This window comes from Chinchilla lanigera, unplaced genomic scaffold (assembly GCF_000276665.1).
Source record: "Chinchilla lanigera isolate Chin_1 unplaced genomic scaffold, ChiLan1.0 scaffold00174, whole genome shotgun sequence".
In the NCBI taxonomy this organism is placed as follows: Eukaryota; Metazoa; Chordata; class Mammalia; order Rodentia; family Chinchillidae; genus Chinchilla; species Chinchilla lanigera.
In genome coordinates, this window is record NW_004955575.1 from 119307 (window position 1) to 143458 (window position 24152).

General features: G+C 48.7%; 1 protein-coding gene and 1 long non-coding RNA gene across 4 annotated transcripts in view; one reads left to right on the plus strand and one right to left on the minus strand.

The window, feature by feature from the left end:
• The window catches only part of Marveld2 (MARVEL domain containing 2), a 19835-nt gene extending 3573 nt beyond the window's left edge, over nt 1–16262 (plus strand). Inside the window, exons 2-8 of one of the 3 annotated variants that reach the window (XM_005413915.2) lie at nt 2097–3152; nt 5009–5044; nt 11080–11198; nt 11417–11588; nt 13712–13762; nt 15811–15900; nt 16000–16262. In XM_005413915.2, coding sequence (XP_005413972.1) covers nt 2112–3152; nt 5009–5044; nt 11080–11198; nt 11417–11588; nt 13712–13762; nt 15811–15900; nt 16000–16011 — 1521 coding nt within the window. In that variant the 5' untranslated portion in view covers nt 2097–2111 and the 3' untranslated portion in view covers nt 16012–16262. Of the gene's footprint in view, nt 1–1267; nt 1620–2096; nt 3153–5008; nt 5045–11079; nt 11199–11416; nt 11589–13711; nt 13763–15810 lie in introns of those variants that run through there. The other 2 variants (XM_005413914.2, XM_005413913.2) reach the window with 2 other exon arrangements.
• LOC106147535 lies at nt 15163–22823 on the minus strand. Its single transcript, XR_001232459.1, has 3 exons — nt 22448–22823; nt 21487–21974; nt 15163–15822 (listed from the first exon to the last, which is right to left on the minus strand). It is a non-coding gene; the product is annotated as an uncharacterized LOC106147535 (long non-coding RNA).
• Between the last annotated feature and the right edge of the window lie 1329 nt (nt 22824–24152).

Consider the following 24152-nt stretch of genomic DNA (forward strand, 5'->3'; position numbering starts at 1 on the left):
TATATATATATATACCCTTTTATTTCTCTTGCCTGATTGCACTAGCTAATGTTTTGAGAACTATAATGAATAGGAATGGATGGTGAGAGCAGACATCCTTATCTTGTTCCTGATTTTAGAGGGAAAGCTTTCAGCTTTTCCTCATTTTAATATTATGTTGGCCATTGGTTTTTCATAAATGGCTTTTACCAGATTGAGATTGGGTCCTTTTATACCCATTTTCCTTGGGATTTTTATCATGAATGGATGTTGTATTTTGTCAAATGCTTTTTCTACACTGGTTGAGATGATCTTATGCTTTGTTCCTGCTTCTGTTTATGTGACGTATTACATTTATTGAATTGTCTGTATCGAACCATCCCTGCATCCATGGGATGACTCCTACTTGGTCATTATGTGTGATCTTTTGGTGATTTCCTGCATTCTGTTTACCAGTATCTTATTGAGGATCTTTGCAGATCTGTTCATTAAAGAGGTTGGCCTGTAGGTTTCTTTTCTAGTGAGGTTCTTTTCTGGTTTTGGAATCAGGGTAATGATAGTTTCCAGGAATGACTTTAACCAGAACTGCTCCTCTTTTAATTTCATTAAAGGGTTTGAGTAATATTGATGTTAGATCTTCTCTAAAGTTCTTGTAGAATTCATCTGTGATTCCAATCAGGTTGTGGGCTTTTCCTAGTAATTGGTAGTGTTTTTTTATTACTTCTTCAGTTTTATTGCCTGATACTGGATTAGCCAGGGTTTTTGTCTTATTGGTAGTTCATATGCATATAGGAATCTGTCCATTTCTTCGAAATTGTCTATTTTATTAGAATACAGTTTCTCAAAGTAGTAACTACACTAATAATCTGAATTTTGACAGTCTGTTATGATTGCACCTTTTTCATTTCTAATTGCATTGATTTGGGTTTTTTTGCTTTTTGGGGTTTTTTTTGGTGAGGTTGGCTAAGGCATCGGTGGCAGATCTATGGCACACGCACTGCAATGGGTTGTTAATATCCTTGTGAGCTCTAAAAGGCTTACCATCACTGGGCTGGGGGTTTCTCTTTTATCTTTTTTTTTTTCTTTTTTTTGAGACAGGGTCTCACTATGTAATTCAAGCTGGCCTTGAACTCACAGTGATCCTCCTGACTCGGCCACTTGAATGTTAGGATTACAGGCATTTGCCACCATGCCCAACTATTTTGCTTATTCTCTCAAAGAACCAGTTCTTCAATTTGTTGATTCTTTGTACTGTGTTATTAGCCTTTATTTTATTAATTTCTGTTCTGATCTTTATGATTTCCTTCCTTGCACGAGCTTTACGTTTGGATTGTTCCTTTTTCCTAGGACTTGGTAGTGCATCATCAGCTTACTTGGTCGGGCTCATTCTGACCCCAGCTCTAAACTTCCTCCTTAGAACTGCTTTCATTGTGTCCCAGAGGTTCCCGGTCGTTGTGCTGGCATTATTGTTTGATTCTGTGAGCTAATTTCTTCCTTGATTTCTTCTGTGACGGTTGATTATTCAGGAGGGTATCGTTTAATTTCCATGCCTTTTCCTTAGACAGGGTGTCGTTCAGTTGTCCAGGCTGGTCCTGCGCTCAGGTGATCTGCCTCAGGCTCCTGAATAGCTGAGACAGCAGGTGTGTGCAACTCCACATCCTCAGCCAGTATGCCAGTCTGTAAAACTAATGTTTAAATTTTTTATTGCACTTTAAGTGGCAAAGAATACATTCCTGGGTAATTTAACTGTTACATTTATTTTTTTGTTTATTGCAGTGCTGGAGATTGAACCTAAGGCCTTCACAATGAGCTACATCCCCAGCATGTTTTTAAAATTTTACTTTGAGATACTAAGTCACTAAGTTTCCCAGAGTGGGCTTGAACCTGCAGTCCTCCTGCCTAGGCCTCCTAGAGTGCTGGGATTGTTACAGGCCTGAGCCACCAGGCCCAGCTGAAAATACACATTTATCTTATTATTTTTACATATTCTAAAAACTAAGATCACGTTGGTCTCCTGACCTTTTTGCTACTAAGTGAATAAAATCAGCATCACTGAAAAGATGTTAGTTTGAAGGGAAAACAAGAAGAGTAAGTGTTAACTGTCATCTTGGCCACAGGTGTGAAAATCACAAATGTCGCGCAATGATGGAAGATCCAGGAGACGGGTAGATGAGGTCCCAAGGGAGCCGCCCAGCCCCAGCGTCCCGGACTCCTTCCAGAGTTTCCAGGACAGCGAGCTGCAGCTGGCTGTGAGCGCCGATCCCCTGCCGCCGCCGCCTCTCCCGGCCCAGCCTCCGTTCGGCCCGGCCTTCCCCTCGGGCGACGCGGAAGAGCCGGAGCCCGCCCCGGCGCCGCCGGAGCTCAAGCCGGTGCGCCGCTTCATCCCCGACTCCTGGAAGGACTTCTTCCGGGGGAAGCGCGCGGCGCCGGGCCTGGGCTACATCTCCGCGGGCGTGGAGTGCTCGCCGCCGAGCTCCCCCGCGCCGTCCGGGTCGGGCCGCGAGGCCAGGGCGGCCGCCGAGCGCGGCGCGGGCGCGAGCTCCGCCTACCGCGAGCAGGTGGAGCGGTACCACCTGCGCTACGCCTACATGAAGTCCTGGGCCGGCCTGCTGCGGCTGCTGGGCGCCGTGCAGCTGCTGCTGGGCGCCGCGGTGTTCGCGTGCGTCACCGCCTACGTGCACAAGGACAGCGAGTGGTACAACCTGTTCGGGCTCGCGCTGCCCTACGCCGCGCCGGGGCTGGGCGGCGCCTACGGCGGCGGCTACCAGTACTCGGGCCCGCGGACCCCGTTTGTGCTGGTGGCGGCCGGCCTGGCCTGGATCGCCACGCTCATCGTGCTGGTGCTCGGCCTGTCGCTGTACTACCGCACCATCCTCCTGGACTCCGACTGGTGGCCGCTCACCGAGTTCGCCATCAACGTGGCCCTCTTCGTGCTCTACATGGCCGCGGCCGTGGTCTACGTGAACGACACCAACCGCGGGGGGCTCTGCTACTACCCGGTCTTAAACATGCCCCTGAACGCGGGCCTCTGCCGCGTGGAGAGCGGGCAGGTGGCGGCCATGATCTTCCTGTTCGCCACCATGCTCACGTACCTCGTGAGCGCGCTCGTCAGCCTCAAGCTGTGGCGGCACGAGGCGGCGCGCAGGCACCGCGAGCGCGCGGAGCAGGCGGAGGTGCGTGGGCCCGAGGCCGCTGGTCCCGCAACCCGCAACCCGCACCCGCCGGGAACAAGGCTCCTCCCACAGTTTAAGGCGTGCATCTTAGTGTCCAGCCTGCTCTGGGGTGACCCACGCTGGAAGTCCGCTTGTTAATGCAAGCAGACGTCAGATAGTTGGTTGACTGCGTTGTTACTGCGGGCAGATGCCGAAGAGAAAAACGCTTGAGTTTCAGTGAGGAACAGCGTGCTCAGTAAAAGAAGTGCCTTGAAGTAAATTTGAGCCGGGCGTGGTGGCGCACGCCTGTAATCCCAGCACTTGGGAGGCTGAGGCAGGAGGATCGTTGGGAGTTCGAGACCAGCCTGGACTACAAAGTGAGCTCAAGGCCAGCCTGAACTGCATAGCGAGACCCTCTCTCAAAAAAGACCAAAAAAAAAAAAAAGTAAATTTGAGCCTAGTGCGGTGGCACAGCTCTGTAATCTCAGTGACTCAGGAGGCTGAGGCAGGAACAAGCTTGAGCTCAGCCTGGGTAATTTTAACAAGACCCTGTCTCAGAGTAAAATTTTTTAAGGACTGGGGATATAGCTCAGAGGTGCAGTGCTTGTCTAGCACGTGTGAGGCCCTGGGTTCCCTCTCCGATGTCTCCCTCCTCACCCTTCAAAAAGAGTTACATCTGACAATCTTGATTCTTTCATATCATGAAATTTAATTTAAAACCCATAAAAAATTTTAAATTGCAGGATCGAAGTACTTTCTTTGGGTTACTGGGGATTGAACCTAGGGCTTTTGCATTGAGCTGGGTTCCCAGGTCTTTTTATTTTCTATTTTTAGTCAGAGTCTCCCTAAATTGCTAAATTGCTCAACCTGGGCTCAAATTTGTAATCCTCCTGCCTCAGCCTTCCAAGGGCTCTGACTACAGGGATGAACCACCATAACTGGCTAAGAAGTATAAATTTAATCAGTATGAAATCCAGATACTGAGACTGACACTCTTCCTCATAATTTTACACTAGTTTAATAAGTATTTTGGGTATTTCGTTTTTGGATAGCGTTTTTGCTGTTTAGTCCAGCAATAGTGGTATTGAACTCCCTGTGTAGCCCAGGCTGGCCTTGAATTTGCCATCTCCCACTGCAGCTTCCCAAGTGCTAGGATTACACGGATGCACCCCCATGCCAAGTTTAGTTATTTTTTTCAAGTTTAGCTATTAAATCTTAGTGTTTAAAAATTCTATGTTAATATCATAATTATTAACAAGGATATTTTATTATTTCCTTCTCAGCAAAAACTTATTTCTACTAACCTTTTTATAACACTTAACTAGATCTGAGTTACCTGATGTTGAAGGTTGTTACTATTTATTGCTATAAGCGCCTAAAGGTTAGAAGATGTACTGCCTTTGACTTATGTTTGTTTGATTGGAGACAAGGTCTCACTATGCAGTTCAGGCTGGCCTTGAACTCACTTTGTAGCCCAGGCTGGCCTCAAACTTGCATCAATCCTCCAGCCTCAGCCTCCCGAGTGCTGGGGTTACAGGCATGCGCCACCACACCTACCCTTGGCCTTTGACTTTTTTCTATTAATTTTATAGAATAACTGTTTGAACTCTAGTCATCCAACGTCATGAGAACCAGGATAAATACAACCTCTAGATATATCTTGCGCTCACCTACCCATGTCCACATCCCCCTTCTCCCTGCCCTCTCTGCTCCTGATGGCCAGGGAACCCCAGTAGCTGCCCTCTGGCTCTGGGCCAGGAGACCCCAGCAGGAGAGGAGCCATTGGGAGCTGGGGCTGGGCTGGCAGTGCAGATGCATGGGAACATTTGCAAAGGAGCCCACGCTGGGAAGAATCATTTTCACTCTTTCTGTTCTAGATCTGCGAATCATCAGTGCCATTGAAAAGGAGAACGGTAAGAGTTAAGTTTACATCACATTATGCTTTGTCTCTAGATTTGCTAAATACTTTTCCCTCATCTCTGCATGTCTACACAGTAGAATCATCCATTCATCGAAATGTAACTGTCCCATTGAGGTCATACGAAGACTTCTCAGCTTTTTCTAATACTAAAGAATCAAATTAAACAAGTCTTATCTATAGCTCCTCTCGTGTTAACTTTTTAAATTGTGAATCTTTTTAAATGAAAGTGTGTCTCCCACATTTTCTTCATTTCTCTTTAAAGTTCTTTGCTATTCTTTTCTGTCCTTCCCAGTTTGTGGTCAGTGGTGAGGTTTTGTAGTGTCGGGGAATTCTTGTTCCCTGGTTGGCTGGCTATGTGACCGATGATCTAACCTCCCCATCCTTCTGCTTCTTACTCTGAAATTAGAATGATAATCATTTCTATCTCACAGGTTTGCTGAGATCAGTGAGGTGCTGTAGTTATAATCCTACTAATTTATTTTCATCTTTTTTTCTCGTCTTCTTGCCTATCGACACAACTTTGAATTCTGCTTTTCATACTTGACACTTGTACACATGAGCGCTTGACATGTTCCTACTAGTATATGCTATGCAGTTGTGGTGGGGGTCGTACTGGGCTTGAACCTTCAGGCCTTGAGCTACATCCCAGACATTTTTTACTTTTTATTTTGAAGCAGGCTCTCTCAAAGTTGCCCAGACTGGACTCAAGATTGCTATCCTGCCCCGGCCTCCCAGAGTGCTCAGATGACTGGTGTGGGCCACCATGCTTGTTTTTTTTTTTTTTCTTTTTTGAGACAGGGTCTCACTGTGTAGGCCAAGATGGCCTTGAACTCGCCGTGTTAGCTCAGGCTCACCGTCCTCCTGCCTCAGCCTCCTGAGTGTTGCGCTACACAGCGCTTGGCACCTTCACTCCATAATGAACTTGGGCATTCCTTTTGTATAATATCGTAGAATTGCACTGTATGGATGGGCCATAATTTGTTTAACTATAATGTCTTTTTTTTTGGTACTGGGAATTGAACTCAGGACTTTGCGCTTGCCAGGTAGGCGCTTGTGCCCCTGAGCTATATCTCTGGCCCTATTTTTTTTTTTTTTTTTTTTTTTGTTTTTTCTCCGGTACCGGGAACCGAACTCACGACCTTGCGCTTGCCAGGCAGGTGCTTTTGCCGCTGAGCTAAATCCCCAGCCCCTCTCTGGCCCTATTTAACTATAAATGAACACGTAGGGCACACATAGCGCAGCAGCCAGCTGTTTGTTCTCACTGAAAGCCCTCACTGACGCAGGCTGTTTGCAGTCTCCCATTATTAAAAACACTTGGTACAGTGCTGGGCCCGTGGCTTACGCTGTGTAAGACCCTGCGTTCGTCCCCAGCACCCGGGAAGAAGACAGCACCGCTGCAATGAGCAGCCGTGTACCTACCTGCATCTGCTCAGACAGCCTCACTCCCATGTTCCGAATACCCTTCAGTTGTAAGTTCTGGGGATTCGAAAGGGGCCGTTTTTATTCGGATTGCCAGATTGTGCCAGATTGTGCGGTAGAGGTTTTAACCAACTTCTGCCACCACCCCTCACCCCCCCCCCGCCACCCCCACTCCCACCCCGGCTGAGGTCATGTTGACATCTTTCGGTCTCACTGGGAAAAATAGCAGTCCCTGTAATTATGATGGGGTATAATTTCTCTTTCAGTGTAGAGTGAGGTTTTACATTGTTTTTATGTTATGTTTACATTTCCATCCCTTCTAAATGCCTGTTCATATTCTGTCCAGTTTTCTATTGAGTTGGGAGTTTGTACAAGTATTTTGTTAAGTGAATATATTTGGGGGGTTTCCTTGTTGCTTTTTTTATTCAATCAGACTTTATTGGTACATTTAGGTATACATAATGGTCACATTCATGTAGAGAATTTGTACCTGTACATGATACAACATAATTCTTTTTTCCTATCTCCCTCCTCTCCCTTCAACCCCTCCTCCCCTCCCCATTTACAAAAGCTTTGTTTCCGTTTTTTCCCCTTTTTTTCTTTTTTTCCTTTTCCCTTCTTTCTTTCCCCTGCCCCCTCCTTTGTTCCCCTCCCCATTTGGATATTTTCTTCCTATTTCACAATACCTATTATACATTTTGGTCCTTATTTACACTTTTGGTTTCTCACGCCACAGAAATAATAAGTGAATATATTTTGAAAATACCTTTGGAAAAGGTATGGGGCTATAATTCAGTGGGAGCACACTTGCCTAGCATGGGTGAGGCCCTAGTTCAAATCTTAGCATTGAAAAAAAAGAAATGATGAAAATAAACCAAAAAAACTTACAAAATAGAAGGCTGTAATTGTGTGTCCAGAGTCTACCTCTGGGCACAAGGCTGTGTACCTATAGTACCCCCTACTCAGGAGGCTGAGGCAGGAGAATTGAAAGTTAGGAGCCAACCTGGGCAACATATTGAGACCTTGTCTCAAAAATTAAAAATAAATAAATAAAAAGAGGAAATACTTCTTTTTTTTTTTTTCTTCCTGAGACTGAGTCTCACTATGTAACATAGGCTTGTCTGGAACATGAGGCAGTCCTCCTGCCTCAGCCTCCCAAGTGCTGGGATATTATAGGCATGCACCACTATGCCCAGCAGTCACAATTTTTAAAGGATCAGGTGCAGTAAATTATTTCTGACACATGGAGGTATATGACTTGTGGTGGAAATGGCTTAATAACTTTGCTAGGATTTTCGTGGTTGTCTGTAAATCAAGGGATACTTTGGGCTGGGCTTGTGGCTCAGCAGTAGAACATTTATTTGCACAGCAGGTGTGGGGCCCTGGGTTCAGTCCCCGGCTCTGAAAAAAGGAAAATCCAAAACACCAGCAGAGGAGAATGAAGGTGATGTGGCCCATCTGCAGTGAGTGCTGCGGGACAGGACCCCGGCAGGATATTGAGCTCCTGTCTGTACAGCAGCATGGACCAGAGCCCCAGCCTATACACCTTGGACTCTGGAGAGAGTTACCGCCTTCTATTTTGTGAGGTCTTTATGGCCTGTTTTCATCATTTCTTCGCTTTTCAGTGCTGAGGGTTGAACTAGGGCCTCACTGTGCTAAGCAAGTGCACTCCCACTGAATTATATCCCCATAGCCTCAGGCTCTTTGAAATGCCATTTCTTTTTTTTTTATTTTTTATTTTTTTGGTTTTTCTTCGGTACCGGGAACTGAACTCACGATCTTGCGCTTGCCAGGCAGGCGCTTTGCCGCTGAGCTAAATCCCCAGCCCCTTGAAATACCATTTCTTTATAGCTTTTCAAAATGTTTTTAGTTTTATTAATCCACATTTGCGGTACACAATGATTCCCGTCATCATGGGGAATCGTTACATATACAGAATACATAATTCTCGTTGTATTCCCATGTCTCCCCTTGAAACAGGGTCTTGGCTGGTTGCTCAGACTGGCCTGGAGCTTGTGATCTCCCTGGCTCAGCCTTCCAGAGTGCCAGGGATTCCAGGTGTGGACCACCACACCAGGTTATTCATCATACTTTGTGTTAGTGTCTGATTCCCAGTATGCCTTTTTCTTTTTGTCGTTTTGAGACAGGGTCTTGCTATGCAGTCAGGCTGGCCTTAAGCTCACTTTGTAGCCCAGGCTGGCCTGGAACTCACAATGATCCTCCTGCCTCAGCCTTCCGAGTGCTGGGATTACAGGCATGCGCCACCACACCTGGCTCCAAAATTACTTCTTAATAATAATAAATTTAAAGCCCTTTGAGGTTTAAGTACAGCTTCCCTCTCTGACAAAGGGGGCTGTCTTCAGGGTTAGTTCAGAGAAAGCGAGTATGACTCAGTGGAAAGTGCTGTCTTCCCCCAGGCAGCCCATGAAGGAGGCTTTGGGGGTGCATCCCACCTGGAGGGACTGCGGGAACGCATACTTCCCCCGCAGCCAGGAACAGTTGCAGTAGCCAGAGTCCTACAGTAATATTCTGTGCGTGGGAACTTTCAGATTGCAAAGGGTGTTGATGTCGAGGACAGATCAAGGTTAGACGATCAGGAAACCTAGGAAGGCCGAGGGCTTAGCTCCCTTTGCCTGGCACACGTGAGAAAAAAAAAAAAAGCCGGTAGCTGAGACTTAGGGGCTGGCAAGGAAGGAAAATGAACCGCTCTGGCTCTGAGAAATGTTACCTGGAAAATAACTGTGTTCTCGTGCCCAGTGTGACCCCTGGGCAGAGCCCAGGACTTGCCCAGGACAGCTGAGACAGGGCTGGGCCTTGCTGAGATCCAGAGGACCAACAAGCACCGCGCAGCTTGCCGGGCCGCCCAAGAGACTGCAGATGTTTAGAAGTTAAAGATGCCCGGAAACAGAAGTGCCCTTATTCAAACCCAGAATTATCCCCGGATGTTTAAACCGGAATTCACTCTCGACACTGATGAGATGAAGAAATGGCACCCTAAGCAGCCAAGGGCCGGGCAGGATGGACACAACCCCAGATGCGCCCCCAGAGTCCCCTGCCCGCACTTGCTCAGCGCCCCGTTCCCACCGGGCCCACCTTCCTGCCAACTGGTTCTGTCCCGCTCCTCCTGGCCTCCCACTCCAGTGCTCAGCGGTGCAGGCTCGGCCTCCGGGCAGGAGCACTGGTTCATGAAGTAAGCTAACCCCAAACCAACCCTCAGCACCTGCCTCAGGGTCTAAAATCTGCCTTGCAAGCTGGAGAAGGTAGAGAACCAGGTTGCAAAATCTTGTTTGGTATTTTGTTTGCCTGTTTCTTTTTTTGGATTTTGTTTGGTTTAGTGTTTTGTGTTTGTTTTTTACATAACAATCGCGGAGCGGACTTCTGTCACGTCTTGATCCTTTTTACTTCCCTTCCCCTCCTGGCCTTTGCTGCCGCCCACCCCGTCCCCGTCCCAGTCCCCTTGAAGGCTCACAGGCAGGCGAAGCAGGGTTGCTGCTCCCAGGCGGGATCTGCTTTCCTCTGGCAGAGTGGCACCGCCTGAGCCATTGCCCCCACCCCCAACTCCTCCCCCGCTGCTCCTGGAGCGTCAGGAACTGCAGGATGCGCAGACCCCACTACGCTGAGTACATGGGTGTCCCCGACTCGTGTGAACCCATCAGGGCGGTAAGGCTGGGACCGTGCTGTCTGCCGGAGCACTGGCCTCGTGCAGGAGGCCAGGTGTGGTCCCCAGCACTGCAGAAAACAGGCACGAGCTGGGCATGGTGACCCACACCTGTAACCTCAGCACGGGAGGCTGAGGCAGGAGGAGCGGGTTTGCTTGCTTTTCAGATAATGAGAGCAGCTCAACTCTTTACCCACCCCTGTTCCTAGTGGCTGCTTAGAATGGATTCCTCTCATTTTTCCCTTCCATTTACATAGGCATATTCCATTTTTCCTCTAAATTTATTATTTTGAACTGCACTTTAAAATACTTTTAGTGCGCACCTGTAATCCCAGCACAAAGGAACCTGAGGCTGGAGGATCACTTTGACTTCGAGAACAATCTGGGCTACAAAGTAAGTTCAAGGCCAGGCTGTCTCAAAAAATAAAATACTTTTATACTTAGTTGGGGTATAAACCTTTGAGTACGAAGCCCTCTCATTTGGCATTCACCACCCATCTCTGCACTATACAGGGTTGAGATTGGAGGGTGTTTTACCTATTACAGTCCCTGTAGCTGTTACAAAAACACTCAGTACACATTTGTGACATAAAACGGAATTCTGCCAGGCATGGTGGCGCACACCTGTAATCCAGCTAATTGGGAAGCTGAGGCAGAAGGATTGAAAGTTGAGGGCTAGCTTGGGCAATTTAGTGAAACCCAGTCTCAAAATTTGAAGAAGGGAAACAACATTGAAGGGCTGGACACATATGAGCCTGGGTCCAATCCCCAGTACCGCAGATCCGTCAGTCCATCAAGCGGGCAAGTGTGCACTCCTCGGGGGAGACACGAAACGCTCGTTACTCCTTCCACTGTTCCCTCTCTCCTTCCGCTCGCGCCTAGGAATCACCGCAGGTATTTTTCCTCTGCTCTTGTTTATGTACCTGTCATTTTTCTGTCCCTTTCTGCAGTGTGAAATGGTCACCAGTGACAGACAGAGAGACCCAGAAGTTTATTTCAAACAATGGAGAACAAAATCGATCCCCCCGGGCCACATTCCGAAACCCATTGTGATGCCTGACTACGTGGCGTGAGTGTCTCATCCCTGGGGTAGCGGTCAAGGGTCCTGCCCAGGCCTTTCGTGCTCCTGTCCACCTGCAGTGAATGCTCGTGAGCTCATCTGTGGGACCCTGTGTCCGTAGTCAGGGTGGCTGGCGAACCGAAGGTAGCGTGTGGCCCCTGAAGAACACGCAGCTGATGCTCGCTGAGCTTGTTCTGGTGAAACTTAGGTCTGTGCTTTTCCCTTAGAAAATACCCTGTGATTCAGACAGATGACGAACGAGAGCGCTACAAAGCCGTGTTCCAGGACCAGTTTTCAGAGTACAAGGAGCTGTCTGCGGACGTCCATGCTGTCCTGAGGAAGCTGGACAAGCTGGATGCCATGATGAGCAGGCTGCCACATCGCTCGGAAAACCTGCAGGTCAGTGTCTGCAGCTGCCCTCGGTAGAGGAGCGCTGAGGTGTACGGGCAGGCAGACTGACTCTCAGAAATCCAGAACCATCTGTCTGCTGTCCAGGAAAGCATTTGAGATCTTCAAGATGATAACTGGTCAAGATTATCATTCAGGGCTGGGGATATAGCTCAAGGGCACAAGCACCTGCCTGGCAAGCACAAGGTTCTGAATTTGATTCCCAGTAAAAAAAAAAAAAGAACATTATTCATCAGGGCATGGTAGTGCGTGCCTGTAATCCCTGCACTTGGGAGGCTGAAGCAGGAGGACTGCTCTGAGTTTGAGGCCAGCCTGAACTACACAGTGAGATCTTGTCGCAAAAAAAAAAAAATCCAGTGCCTTTATGCATGTCAGTACACACATGTATGTATGTGTGTGTATATAGAATATATATATATATTTTTTTTTCCCCTGTTGAGACCCCGTATGAGTTTTCCCAATCCTGAAATGATGGCGTAGTGCTAATTTGAGTTCATAACAGGAAGCAGAAAAAAATCCAGCCGGTACTGAAGGCTGGTTCAGTTAGAACCATTTGGAAACAAGCACCGTCCACTGTGCCCAGCAGGGTAGATTTCCCCAGAGGAGCACAGCTCCTCGGGAGACTGAGGCAGAAGGATCTCTTAAACCCCAGAGTTTGAGGCCAGCCTGGGCAACGTAGCAAGACCAGGTCTCCAGAAGAGGGGTGTGCAGATGAGCACGGCTGGCACCGGGCCGGCCGCGGGCCAGGGTCTGCTAGCGGGGCCCAGGGCATGTGCGTGGCTTGGGCTGGGTGTGGCTGCGAGGTGGCTGCAGAGCTGAGGGGCTGACACACCCGGAGCAAGTCACTTCCAGTCGGTCCTCACTAAAGTAAGGCCCAGCTGCACCCCGGTTAACTTCTCAGGGCCACAGCTGAAGCCAGGGCCCAGCGCGGGAGGGAGGCCTTCGAGACCCAGCTCCATCACACCGCAGTGTCTGCCCATGAGAAGCAGAGCGAGCCCTGGAACCTCGCTGGGCTTCCGGACAGGCTGCTGTGCCTGCGCCTCCAGCCCAGCGCCCCCGCCCGGCAGCCAGTTCTTCCCTGGCCAGGGTCTGGGCCGTACACTGTGGCTGAACTGCTGGGTTCATCTTCACCTCTAGCAAATAATCAAACCACACACCATGTTCATGCTCGTAGTAGGTGGCAGAGCTCAAGGCATTAAAATGTACTGGGAAGAGCCAGGTCTGGTGGCACATGCCTGTAACCCCAGCACTTGGGAAGCTGAGGCCTGAGTTTGAGACTAGCCTGGGCCACATATCAGGACACTGTCTCAAAAAAAAAAAAGTATTGAGAAGAGGAGGTGAGGACGTGGGGCACAGCTGTAATCCCTGCTCTCTGGGAGGCTGAGGCAGAAGTATCTCAAGTTCCATCCCAGCCTGGGCAGGTTAACAAGAGCCTATCTCAACACAAGGTGGGAGAAGGCTTGGGAAGTAGCTCAGTAGAAGGTCCTGAGCTCAATCCCTAGTGTCACAAAAAAAAAAAGAAAGAAAAGAAAAAACCTGCTGTAGTTACTATGTACTGAGCACTTTACTTACAAGTGAACCTTCCCACAATGCTTTGAGGTTGTGAGGGTCATGGTTCCCATTTTACCGATCAGGACACCAAGTCTTAGGGACAAGAGCTTGCCAGGCTCCCACAGCTGGCAGCAAGGGCACTGGACAGGGCTGTGGCCTTAGCAGAGACCTCGGTCTCCGTCTTCCCTGCCTCTGGGGACTGCAGGCAGTGGGCCATCAGGTGCGTGTCCAGTAAATTCTCTTTTGTATATGAATATTCTATAGTTTTATAGAACTACAGTTTTAAGTAAAAATTATTTTCTTTCCAGTGTTATTTGAGACATGATTTGAGTAAATGTGAATGTTTTGTTTTGTTTTCTGTCTTTTTGAGACAGGGTCTCACTATGCAGCTCAGGCTGCTCTTGAACTCACTTATGTAGCCCAGGCTGGCCTCGAACTCACAATGCTCCTCCTGCCTCAGCCTCCTGAGTGCTGGGATTACACGCGTGCCCCACCACACCCGGCTTTTTTTCCTTTTTTTGAAGTGCGAATGTTTTAACTCCCATGTATTCTGTTATTTTTAGGAACATGAAAGAATTTCCAGAATCCATGAAGAATTTAGGAGGAAGAAGAACGTGAGTAGAACAGTTTTCTTCCTCACAGTGTTCTTACCCAGGTGCGCCCTGACTGCTGCCCGACCTCAGGTCCTCTCAGCTGAGGTGCGGTCGTCCTCCTTAGCTTGATCTTGTTTTCAAGGTTTCACTTAGGTACAGTTCACCACTGTCAGAAAGTATTCCATAGATAGTTCCAAAAATAACAGTTCCTAAGTTGTTGTTGTTAAGACTGGGTCTTGTTATGTAGTTCATGCTGGCCTTGAACTCACTATTTGGCCCACAATGACCTCGAACTCAGAGCAATCCCCCTGCCTCAGCCTCCCAAGTGCTGGGGTGACAGGCATGCACCACCACGTGTGGCTGAATTCCTCAATCTTAAATCATGCACCCTGTGAGTGATGTGACAAGATCTCTAACCCCTGCCCCGTCCTGCCCCTGGCATGGATCAGCCCAGGGCCCAGCATCCCCCGCTGCGGTCGCTGGCAGCTGTCTGTCGAGGGAACTGGGCTGATATCTGGGAGCTAGAGTCTCTGCTGAGCGGTGGCCCCAAGCAGAGTGCTGGTGCTCGCCATTTTCCTGCAGTCTTGTTCACATTGTCCTTTTATTGCTAGCTGGTAGTGTTAGTCTGCGCTGCGCCTGACCTGAGACTTGAACCTCATCGTGTGTACGCAGAGGAAGCGCCTGCTCCCGGGCTCAGGCATGCCCTGGAGAACACGGTCCTCAGAGAGCGTTTCTCTCCTTTCCCCGCTTTTGTTAGTACCGTGTGTGTTTGCAGCACGTAATCAATCTGCTCACCGTGGGGAGCTAGAACATGCACATCTCTCGTGTTGGTCCTTTTCTCCTCCCATCTTTCCTTCCGTCTTCTCCATCCCTAAACCTCCTTCCCAGCCTCCCCTAAGTCTACCCCCTTTCCAAGCATCTAGCTTTTATTTTGCTCCTAAATTATGTATACTTGGAGTTTCTTGTAAGAGAAACTGTGAAATACTGAACCCTCCAGATCTGGTTTATTTCACTTAACGTTATGGTCTCAGGGAGCACCCATTCTCCTACAAGTGACTCAGACTGTTCATACTCCATTGTGTAGAAACACCACACGTTCCTTACCCGTCCCTCCTCTGGGGATGTGCATGTAGGCTACTTTCCAGATTTAGCTACTATGAGTTGTGCTGCTGTAAACATGGGTACGTGTGAAGCTCTGTGATGTGATATCTGGTTGTATTTCTTTTCTTTTTTTGGTGCTGGGAATCAAACTCAGAACCATGCACTTGCCAGGCAGGCACTGTGCCTCTGAGCTGTACCCTGGCCCCCTGGTTGTATTTCTTTTTTTGTTTTGGGGGGGTTTTTTTGGTCTTTTTTTGAGACAGGGTCTCCACGCTATGCAGTTCAGGCTGCCCTTGAGCTCACTTTGTAGCCCAGGCTAGTCTTGAACTCACAGTGATCCTCCTGCCTCAGCCTCCCAAGTGCTAGGATTACAGTCATGCGCCACGACGCCCGGCCTGGTTGTACTTCTTAAAATGCCGGCTATAGGGAAAACTGGTGGGTGCCAGATGCCTTTTCTTTGAATCTCTGCCCTAATACTTTCTACTGTGTCCACACCACAGCCCAGGGAAACGAGCTCTGACCTGTAACTTCCCCCATTTCCTTCCAGAACCTTAACTTCCTTTACAGCTTCCGCCTGCTCTTCATCTCCCCGTCAGTAAGAGGCCAGAGCACCTTCCTTCGCCTTTTCTGCAGCCGCTGCTAACTTTTTATATGTTCCAAACCCACACTGCCTCGGCGCTTTGTTTTTCCCCGCTTGATCTTGCTATCACTACTTGAAAAAATAAAGTCTGTTTTTTAAGAAGGCAGAGGGCTGGGGAGTAGCTCAGCGGTGGGGCCTGTGCCTGGCATGCGCGAGAGCAGGGGCTCAGTCTCTACCAGCAGAGAGCATGACTGTGTTCGGATGAAATCAGTGTCTCAGTCTGCCCAGGGGAAACTGAGGCACGGGGCCATTTTTCTGGGTGATGATGGTGTTTGTCTTCATTGCTGAGGAAGCTGGATGCTAAAATAATGCTGTTTTTCTTTTCTAGGATCCTTCATTTCTGGAAAAAAAAGAACGCTGTGATTACCTCAAGAGTAAACTTTCCCACATAAAGCAAAGAATTCAGGACTATGACAAAGTAATGAACTGGGACGTACAAAGTTATACTTAAGCCTTACTTGAAACTACTTTTTTTGTAGTCAACTTACTATTTATTTACTGCCTTTTTTTATGCCAGACTCTCTGGTAGAGAAGCTAGTCGTCCTGAATCGGCTCCTAGTTGGCTCATCCAGTAGGCAGCGTTGATGACTGTGATTTCACGCAAACATTTCAAAACAGACCGGAACCGCCGAGGCCCTTCACTAAAAATGGGAGAAGCCTGGATTCATCTGTGCACTTTCCTGTTGGTCTGTCTCATACATTGCCTGCTGGGCGTGGTGGCGCGCGCCTGTAATCCCAGCACTTGGGAGGCTGAGGCAGGAAGATTGCTGTGTGTCTCAGGCCAGCCTGAGCTACATAGTGAGTTCAAGGCCAGACTGGACTACATAGCAAGACTCTGTCTCAAAAAGAAAACAAACAAAAACTGCATGGTTGTTAGAGAGATCTTATCCTCAGGGTGCGATGAGCAAGTGGGCTACTAGCTGTGGTATTGCGGAATCTCTCAGTGCCTGTTTCTCCGACGCAATGCGGGAAGACCATTCCTCCCCGCTCCTGGGAGGCTGTGAGGGCTGAGTGCACTCGTGTTTGCAGAGGGTTTAGACCAGAGCCTGCTGTGTTCGTGAACCCTGTGGAGGAGTCTGGAAGTGGACAGACTCCCCGGAAAAGGTCTGAAATGAGCAAGCCCGGCCAGCTCACCGCAGGCCCTGTGTCTGCACGGTCTCTGTGTGCTGTTAATGCTCACTGCACGGGGCCTTAGGCCAGTGCTTCTGGTGGCTCTCGGGCTCCCTGGGCTCTGCCGTTTCTTTTTGTGGGCCTGGGGCTTGAACCTAGGGCCTGCGCATTGAGCTACATTCCCAGCCCCTTATTTATTTTTTATTTGAAAAACATGCTCATTACGTGGATCAGTTGCCCAGTTTGGACTTTAACTTGCAGTCCTCTTGCCTCAGCCTCCCAGAGTGCTGGGACTGCAGGCGTGGCCCCCATACCCGCCCCCTCGTATCTGCAGTTAGGGTCACCGGGGACACATCTCCATGTGCCGTTGCCCAGCCCGTCCTGCACTCGTGGGTAGCAGTACCATGTGACTGCTGCTGTCTTTCCTTCCCTGTGACCACGCGAAGGGCCCTGTGATGCTCCGCTTACTGGGCTTCTCCTTTCCGTTTATTGGGAAGTTCCATCTTGCTAAGAGCCATCCTGGCTTTGAGACTTTCTTCATGAGAAATGTTTTATTTTTGTTACTAGAAACAAAGATTTTTAAAGTTTTCTTTAAAAAAAAAAATCATCAAGGGCTTGACCTGGTGGTACACACCTGGTATCCCAGCACTTGGGAGGCTGAGGCAAGATTACCTGGAGTTCAAGGCCAGCCTGGACTACATAGTGAAACCCTGTCTCAAAAACAAAACAAAACAAAATAGTCACATCAGGGACATGCACTGGTGTATGCCTATAGTCCTAGTTACTTGGGATGCTGAGGCAGGAGGATTGCTTCAGCCTACAGATTCTAAACTACCCTGGACAATATAGCAATAGCCTATCACAAAATTTTAAAAGTGTAAAACTTTTTCAGAGCTGGGGGTGTGCTTAGTGGTAGAGCACTTATCTGGTGTGTGTGAGGTCCTGTGTCGAATCCAAGCACTATGGAAACGTTTTAAATGTTTAATTCATTGTTGTTGGTCCCATTCAGCAGGATGTGTCTCACCATTTCTCAGGAGTAAAAGCAGTTTCTGCCTGATAGAGCTGCAATTCAAACAAACTGTTCAGAAATTTCTAAAGTGGTGAGGTCAGAGGAAATTGGGGCTTTAGCAAGTGTTGGTCACCAGGTATGGTGGTGTATGGCTGTAGTCCCAGCACTCTGGAGGCTGAGGCAAGAGGAGTGCTGCAAATTCAGGGCCCGCTGGGCTACATGATGAGTGCAAAGCCAGCCTGAACTACACAGTGAGACTTTCAGAAAAACAAACAAAAGGCCAGGGATATAACTCAGCAGCACAGCAGCACAGGTTCTGAGTTTGATTCCCAGTACCAAAAAAAAAAATGTTGGCTCACAAAAAACAAACGAAAGAGAGAGCTGGTCACTGGGTGAACTTTTGTCTCCTTTGTTATGAAACTTGCAGGCCCTTGTGCTGATGGTGAGTGTTTTATTCCATGGTTCCCAAGCTGCCCAGGGCTCGCTGCACCAGAAGAGATGACACCTAGAGACGTGCAAAGCCCGACTGGCACCAACTGCAGCACCCCAGTTTTTGTTTGATCTGGGGGCCATGCTAGCACTTCACTTCAAGAAGAAATACTTAAGGGAAGAGCAAAGCCTTGCCCTTGGGTCAACAGTAAGGGGTGAGGTTCGTGTTACTATTCAATGCTAAGGACATTTAACTTTGTGAAGCTTTATTTTACTACAACTGTAAATGCTAATCTTTGAAAACCAATGCTGTAACACTGATTTTTTAAAGTTTTTATTCCAGTACTTAGGTGAATTAAAATTACAGTTAGCTTTTGTTTTCTGTGTGGTCTTGCTTGCTTCCTAGCATTCCTGTATCTGAGATCATGTTCTTAAAAGTATTCCCTCTGATCAGAAAATAAATGAACTGGGTGTAGTGGTGCACGCCTGTAATCTCAGTACTTGGAAGGCTGAGGCAGGAGGATCGCAATGAATTTGAGGCCAGCCTGGGCTGCAAAGTGTGTTCAAGGCCAGCCTGAACCATACAGCAAGACCCTGTCTCTTAGTATTCATTGACCTATTTGCCAGTTAAACTCTTAAAAAAAAAAAGGGAAAGCATTGAAAATGTGCACATCGTGATGGTCTCAGGTGAGCTGGGGCTTCCCCCTCCGTACCGATGTGCACAGAAGCAAAAGTCAGAACCACAGAGCTGGGCTCCTAGTGCAGCCAAGGAACACAGGCAGGGCTGAAAACGCGGAGTTCCTGTGTCCCGGTGGTGCTGCGGGCAGAGCCAGGCAGGATGTGGCCAACTTCATGCTGGCTTCAGACCTGTGGGGCTGCCTCCTGGCTCCTGCAGCCCCCGGGTTCGGGGCACTGTGACTTTCTGCCTCCAGCCTTGTGCGGCTTCTCCCTGGCCGCTGCTCTGCGAGGACCTCGGGCAGATTGGACCTGAACCCATCCTCTCCGATATTCCCACCCTGATTGCATCTCCAGTGACCCCATTCCAAATAAGGTCACATTTTGCGTACTGAAGGTTAGGACCTGAGTCTATCTTTTTGAGAGGACACAATAATAACAGCCACTGTTGCCAAGCTGTGAGATTCAAAAGAAATTTCCCTTTCATTTTTTTCTTCCACTTGGCTTTTAACATGCATTCTAAATTGAAACTTAATATGAGACTATCTGCATAGATCTAAAACTTGAAGACAGAACAGTATTCACTGACCTGTTTGCCAGTTAAACTCTCATTGTGACTGGCGGGGGGCATGCCTCAGCTCTTAGGAGGCTGAGGCAGGAGGATTAATGTGAATTTGAGGCCAGCTTGGGCTACATAGGTGAATTCAAAGCTAGCATGAACTCTGCACAACAAGACCCTATCCCCCAAAAAATGTATATAAGTAATGCATTTATTTAGAAAATAAAGCTGGGCATGGTGGTGCACACCTGTAATCCCAGCACTTGGGAGGCTGGGCAGAAGGATTCCTACAAGCTGGAGGCCAGCCTGGGCTACAAAGTGAGTTGAAGACCAGTCTGAACTGCATAGTGAGATCCTGTCTCAAAAAAAAAAAAAAGGAAAAGAAAAGTTCATACTCCTCCCAAACACAAAATTGCCCATAGTTGTATCCCTGGAGATAGTTAATTTTTGAGGTATGGAAGGTTGAGCCCAGGGCCTTCGTATGGGCTACATCTCTAGCCCTTTATTTGTTCAGAGACTTACTTCTACCCAGGGTCTCACTAAGTTGCCGGGGCTGGGCTGAAGCTTTCAATGTTCCTACCTCAGCCTACCCGAGTGCTAGGATTACAGGCATGCACAACCACACCCAGCTACTATTCATGTTTTAGAGCACATCCTCCCATTCTCGGTGTTGTGTGTGTATTTGTATGTGCAGATTATGTAGAGAAAGATTTTGGTGGTATTTGCAGAAACACCCTCCTGTAACTTCAGCACTGTGGGAGGCCGAGGCAGGAAGTTGGTGGATTCCAGCCTACCCTGGGCAATTTAGCAGGACTGTCTCAGAATTAAAGGGGGTGGGGAGGGATGTAGCTCAATGCAATTCCCAGCACCAATAAAGAATGAATAAAACTATTATTCTGCTTTCCTTCTCCTTGGCTCCCCCTAGATCATGTAACTTTCCTATAGTTAAAGTTTTATGTTTTCCATTTCATGTTAATGCTGTTCCACTTCATGTTAATGCTGTTCCACTGTAGTGCATTGGTTACATGGGCTCTTGTTTGGTTTTATTTTTTGAGACTGAGTCACACTGTGTTGCCCAGGCTGCCCGCAAAGTTGTGGGCTCCATGGCCCTCGGCCTCGAATAGCTGGGCACAGCCCGACCCCAGCTTGGCTCACAGAGTCTGATGTCCTTAGGGTAAAAGAGCAAGGCACGGGAGGTGGCGGGTAGGCCAAGCATGGTGGCCCCACCAGTGGGAGCAGACAAGGTAAGGGCCTGAAATCATGGTAAACCACTCGCCCCCAGACATCCACATTTAGTTACATTTTTCTGCTAAAAGCATAATTGATCATCAGTAGCTGGCGGCTGCATTTATTACATGCTCAGGGCGCCTTTGGAGGTCTGTGTACAGAACAGCCCGCACCTCGCTCACGGCGCCACACCCACGTGCTCATTTCAGCTGCCTCCCAGGTCAGTGGTGAGGCTGGGTCCCACCAAGTCACTACATTGCCTAGGCAGGATTTGAACTTGTGATCCTCCTGGAGTGCTGAGATTACAGGTGTGCACGGCTGTGCCTGGCTTATCTTTAAATATTCTGCTCGCCCTGTAGTTTGATTAATAGATAACCCATTAAAATGCCTTGGAGAAATGAAAGTTATTGCAAGATGTTTGACCCCTGGTAGGCATTTACCGAGATTGCTTAAATTGTAAGCGACACACAAGGTCTCTCCATTTATACAGGACAGCCTGCCTAAAACAGTAGATGTCTGTACTCAGTCACAGGGGAATTCTGGTAGAAATCCTCACTGCCACACCAAGCAGGGATTTTAGTTCGAATCCACAGAAGCTAGTTTAGGAAGAAGAGTTTGCTCACACCTTGTGTGGCTTACAGAATGGTAGTGAGGTCTGGAGAACTGGGGTCCAAGCCATGTGGCAAGAACAATGTCTAAAATCCTAGCTGCAAACCCATGGCCCCAGAGCACTTCCTGTTCCTCCACCCTCTGCCAGGGGCCCAGCTGTCTCACCCCCTCGGATGCTGGAGCCTGTGTGCCTCCATTCAGTGGGCTCAGAACCAGGTGTGGTGGTGCACGCCTGTAATCCCAGCACTCGGGAGGCTGAGGCAGGAGGATCCTTGCGAGTCCAAGACCAGCCTGGGCTACAAAGTGAGCTCAAGGCCAGCCTGAATTGCATAATGTGGAGACCCTGTCTCAAAACAAAAAACAAAACAAAACAAAAAGATCCTCACCTTTGAACATTCACAGGGCTCAGGCCAGGCTGGGGGCTGACAGACCATGTCCCACCGGGTTGATCCGACGGCCCTGGGTAGCGAGGTGCTCTTTTGTGTCCCTGGCTCTGCTGGGCCTCCCGCAAGATCCACCAGGGAGCCTCTCCAGAGTGTGAGAGGATCTGGATGCTGACAGCCAAAAAGAATAACAAAATCCACGAGAGAATACTCCCCGGCCCGATGGAGTGTAGTCAGGGGTTTCGGCCACTCCTCCACGGACGAGCCAGGTACACGCGTAACAGCCATGGCCAGAACATCCTGAGCCTTGAAGCTTCCAGGGCCAAAAGTCAGGAGGGGCCCAAGGGTGTCACAGACCCAGACGTAATTCTGACGTGGGGTCTCGGGCCTGGAGGACGTTAGCCCCCAGCAAGCACGGCAGCGGTGATTCCCAGCCTCCTCGCAGGGCAGCTCTTCCTCCGGTGTCCTCAGACCCGAGCTGTCCGCAGAGCCTGGAGCGCACAGCGTGTTCAGAGTAGCTGTGCTTGCAGCAACCCCACGGGGGCAGCAACCCCGGTGTCCCCCAGCAGGAGCGCAGAGAAATGAGAAATAAAGCACGTTAAAGGAACAGGATGAGGGGCTGGGGATTTAGCTCAGCGGCACAGAGCCTGCCTGGCAAACGGAAGATCGTGAGTTCGATTCTCGGTACCAGAGAGGGGGGAAAAAAAGCTATAGGATGAAATAGTCTAGGGTGATAAAAGATAAACTGTCGTTGCCTACAAAATACATGTTTTGTCTGAACAGAAACCACACGAGTGAGTTTTCTGTACAATGACTTTTATGTAAAGCCCGGAACAGCCAAATTGCACGAGAGCGATGGAAGCCAGAGTAGGGGCCGCCCGAGCCGGTGCTGACCGGAAGGAGCCTGCGGAAGTCTCCCCGGGCCGGGAGAGGCCGGGCGCGCTGCCCGGGCGGTGATACTCACGCTCCCTCAATTCTTCCTCAGTTCTGGGTCGCTGCGACTCGAGCCTGTGGCTGGGGCTTGGTAAGGAAGGAGGTTTATTTGGCTCACGATTCCGGCGGCCAGAGGGTCACAGCACGGTGCAGGATCCTGGTGCAAAGCCCGGCTGCAGCGCACAGGGTGGGCAGGAGGAAGGGAGACGGTTCTTCTAACAAGCTGTTCCTGCCAGAGCTAAGTTGCCCACAGAAACCAGCAGGAACCATTTTGGAAGGTGACCTAGAATGGGCCACCGCAATGCCACCGCCATGGGACCTGAGCCTCCAGGACATGAACTCCTAAGGGACGACCACCTGCGCACCGAAGTGAGCATGCCTGTACTCAAACACTGCTCAAGCTCCACCCTTTAGATGTCTGTTGTGCCTATTATACTATCACTGAAAAGTTATGTTTAAAATGTCACTGGCTGTAGTGGTACATACCCAACTAATCCCAGCTACTCAGGAGGCTGAGGCAAGAGGATTCCAAGTTTGAGCCCCGCCTGGGTAACTTAATGAGACCTTTATCTCAAATTTTAAGGGGGCCAGGGATATAGCTCAGTGGCACAAGTGCCTGCCTGGCAAGCACAAGGTCCTGGGTTTGATCCCTAGTACCAAAAAAAAAAAAAAAAAAGAAAGAAAGAAAGAAATTTTAAGGGGGAGGGTCTGAGGATGTAGCTCAATGGTAGAGCATTTACCTATACGCACAAGAGCCTAGGTTTAGTCCCCAGTATAACACACACACACCTAATCTATGGGGATAAAATTCAGAGTAGGAATTTCCTTTGAGACAGTTATTGGCAGGAGAGGGCTTAAGGATGATTTCTGGGTGCTATACCTTGATTTGTTTGGCTGGTTACTAAAAATATATAAATCTACATTGTGTGTATATATTTAATATATGTTCTAAAATTCATTAACTTGGATATTTATGATTATTGCCTTTTACTGTACATATGTTATGCCTCAGTTTTACCATTTATATATGTTTTTTAAAAAGTATATTGCCAGGGCCAGAGATATAGCTCAGTGGCATGGCACCTGCCTGGCAAGTGCAAGGTCCTAAGTTCAATTCCAGGTACCCCAAAAAAGTATACTGCCAGTTTTAAAAATAGAATAGGAGTCAGGCATGGTGGCATACACCTGTAATCCCACCACTTGGGAGGCTGAGGCAGGAGCATTGCTTTGAGTTTGAGGCCAGCCTGAACTGCATAGTGAAACTCTGTGTTTAAAAGAGTAGATTTGCATAATCTTTTCATAAGTTGGGAACTGTCTATCATGTTCCAGTGATTTGCACGGATACAGGAGGGACCACATCTCTCTCAGAACTGTTAGAACTGCATGTATGTATGTGTATGTGTATGTGTGTGCATTCATGTGAATTTGAACTGAACCCTGCAACTGAGTTGTCATATTATAACCACCTTCTTCCCCTCTCCCCTGTGAACCATCCTAAAACAGCTTGCAAGGAATAACCGCAAGAGCATTTACGCCCAGGACGCGCACACTGTGCGCAAGAACCCTGCCACTGAGCTACCCGCCAGCCCTGCACACTTTACTCCAAGTCACACGCAGCCTATGACTCGTGCGTCAGGGTGGGAGGCAGAAGGAGGGCCCAGGTGTGCCAGCTGTGCAGGGAGCAGCAGTCCTCCCCGCCCCTCTGAACACTTGTTTGTGAGCTGTGAGCGATCAGC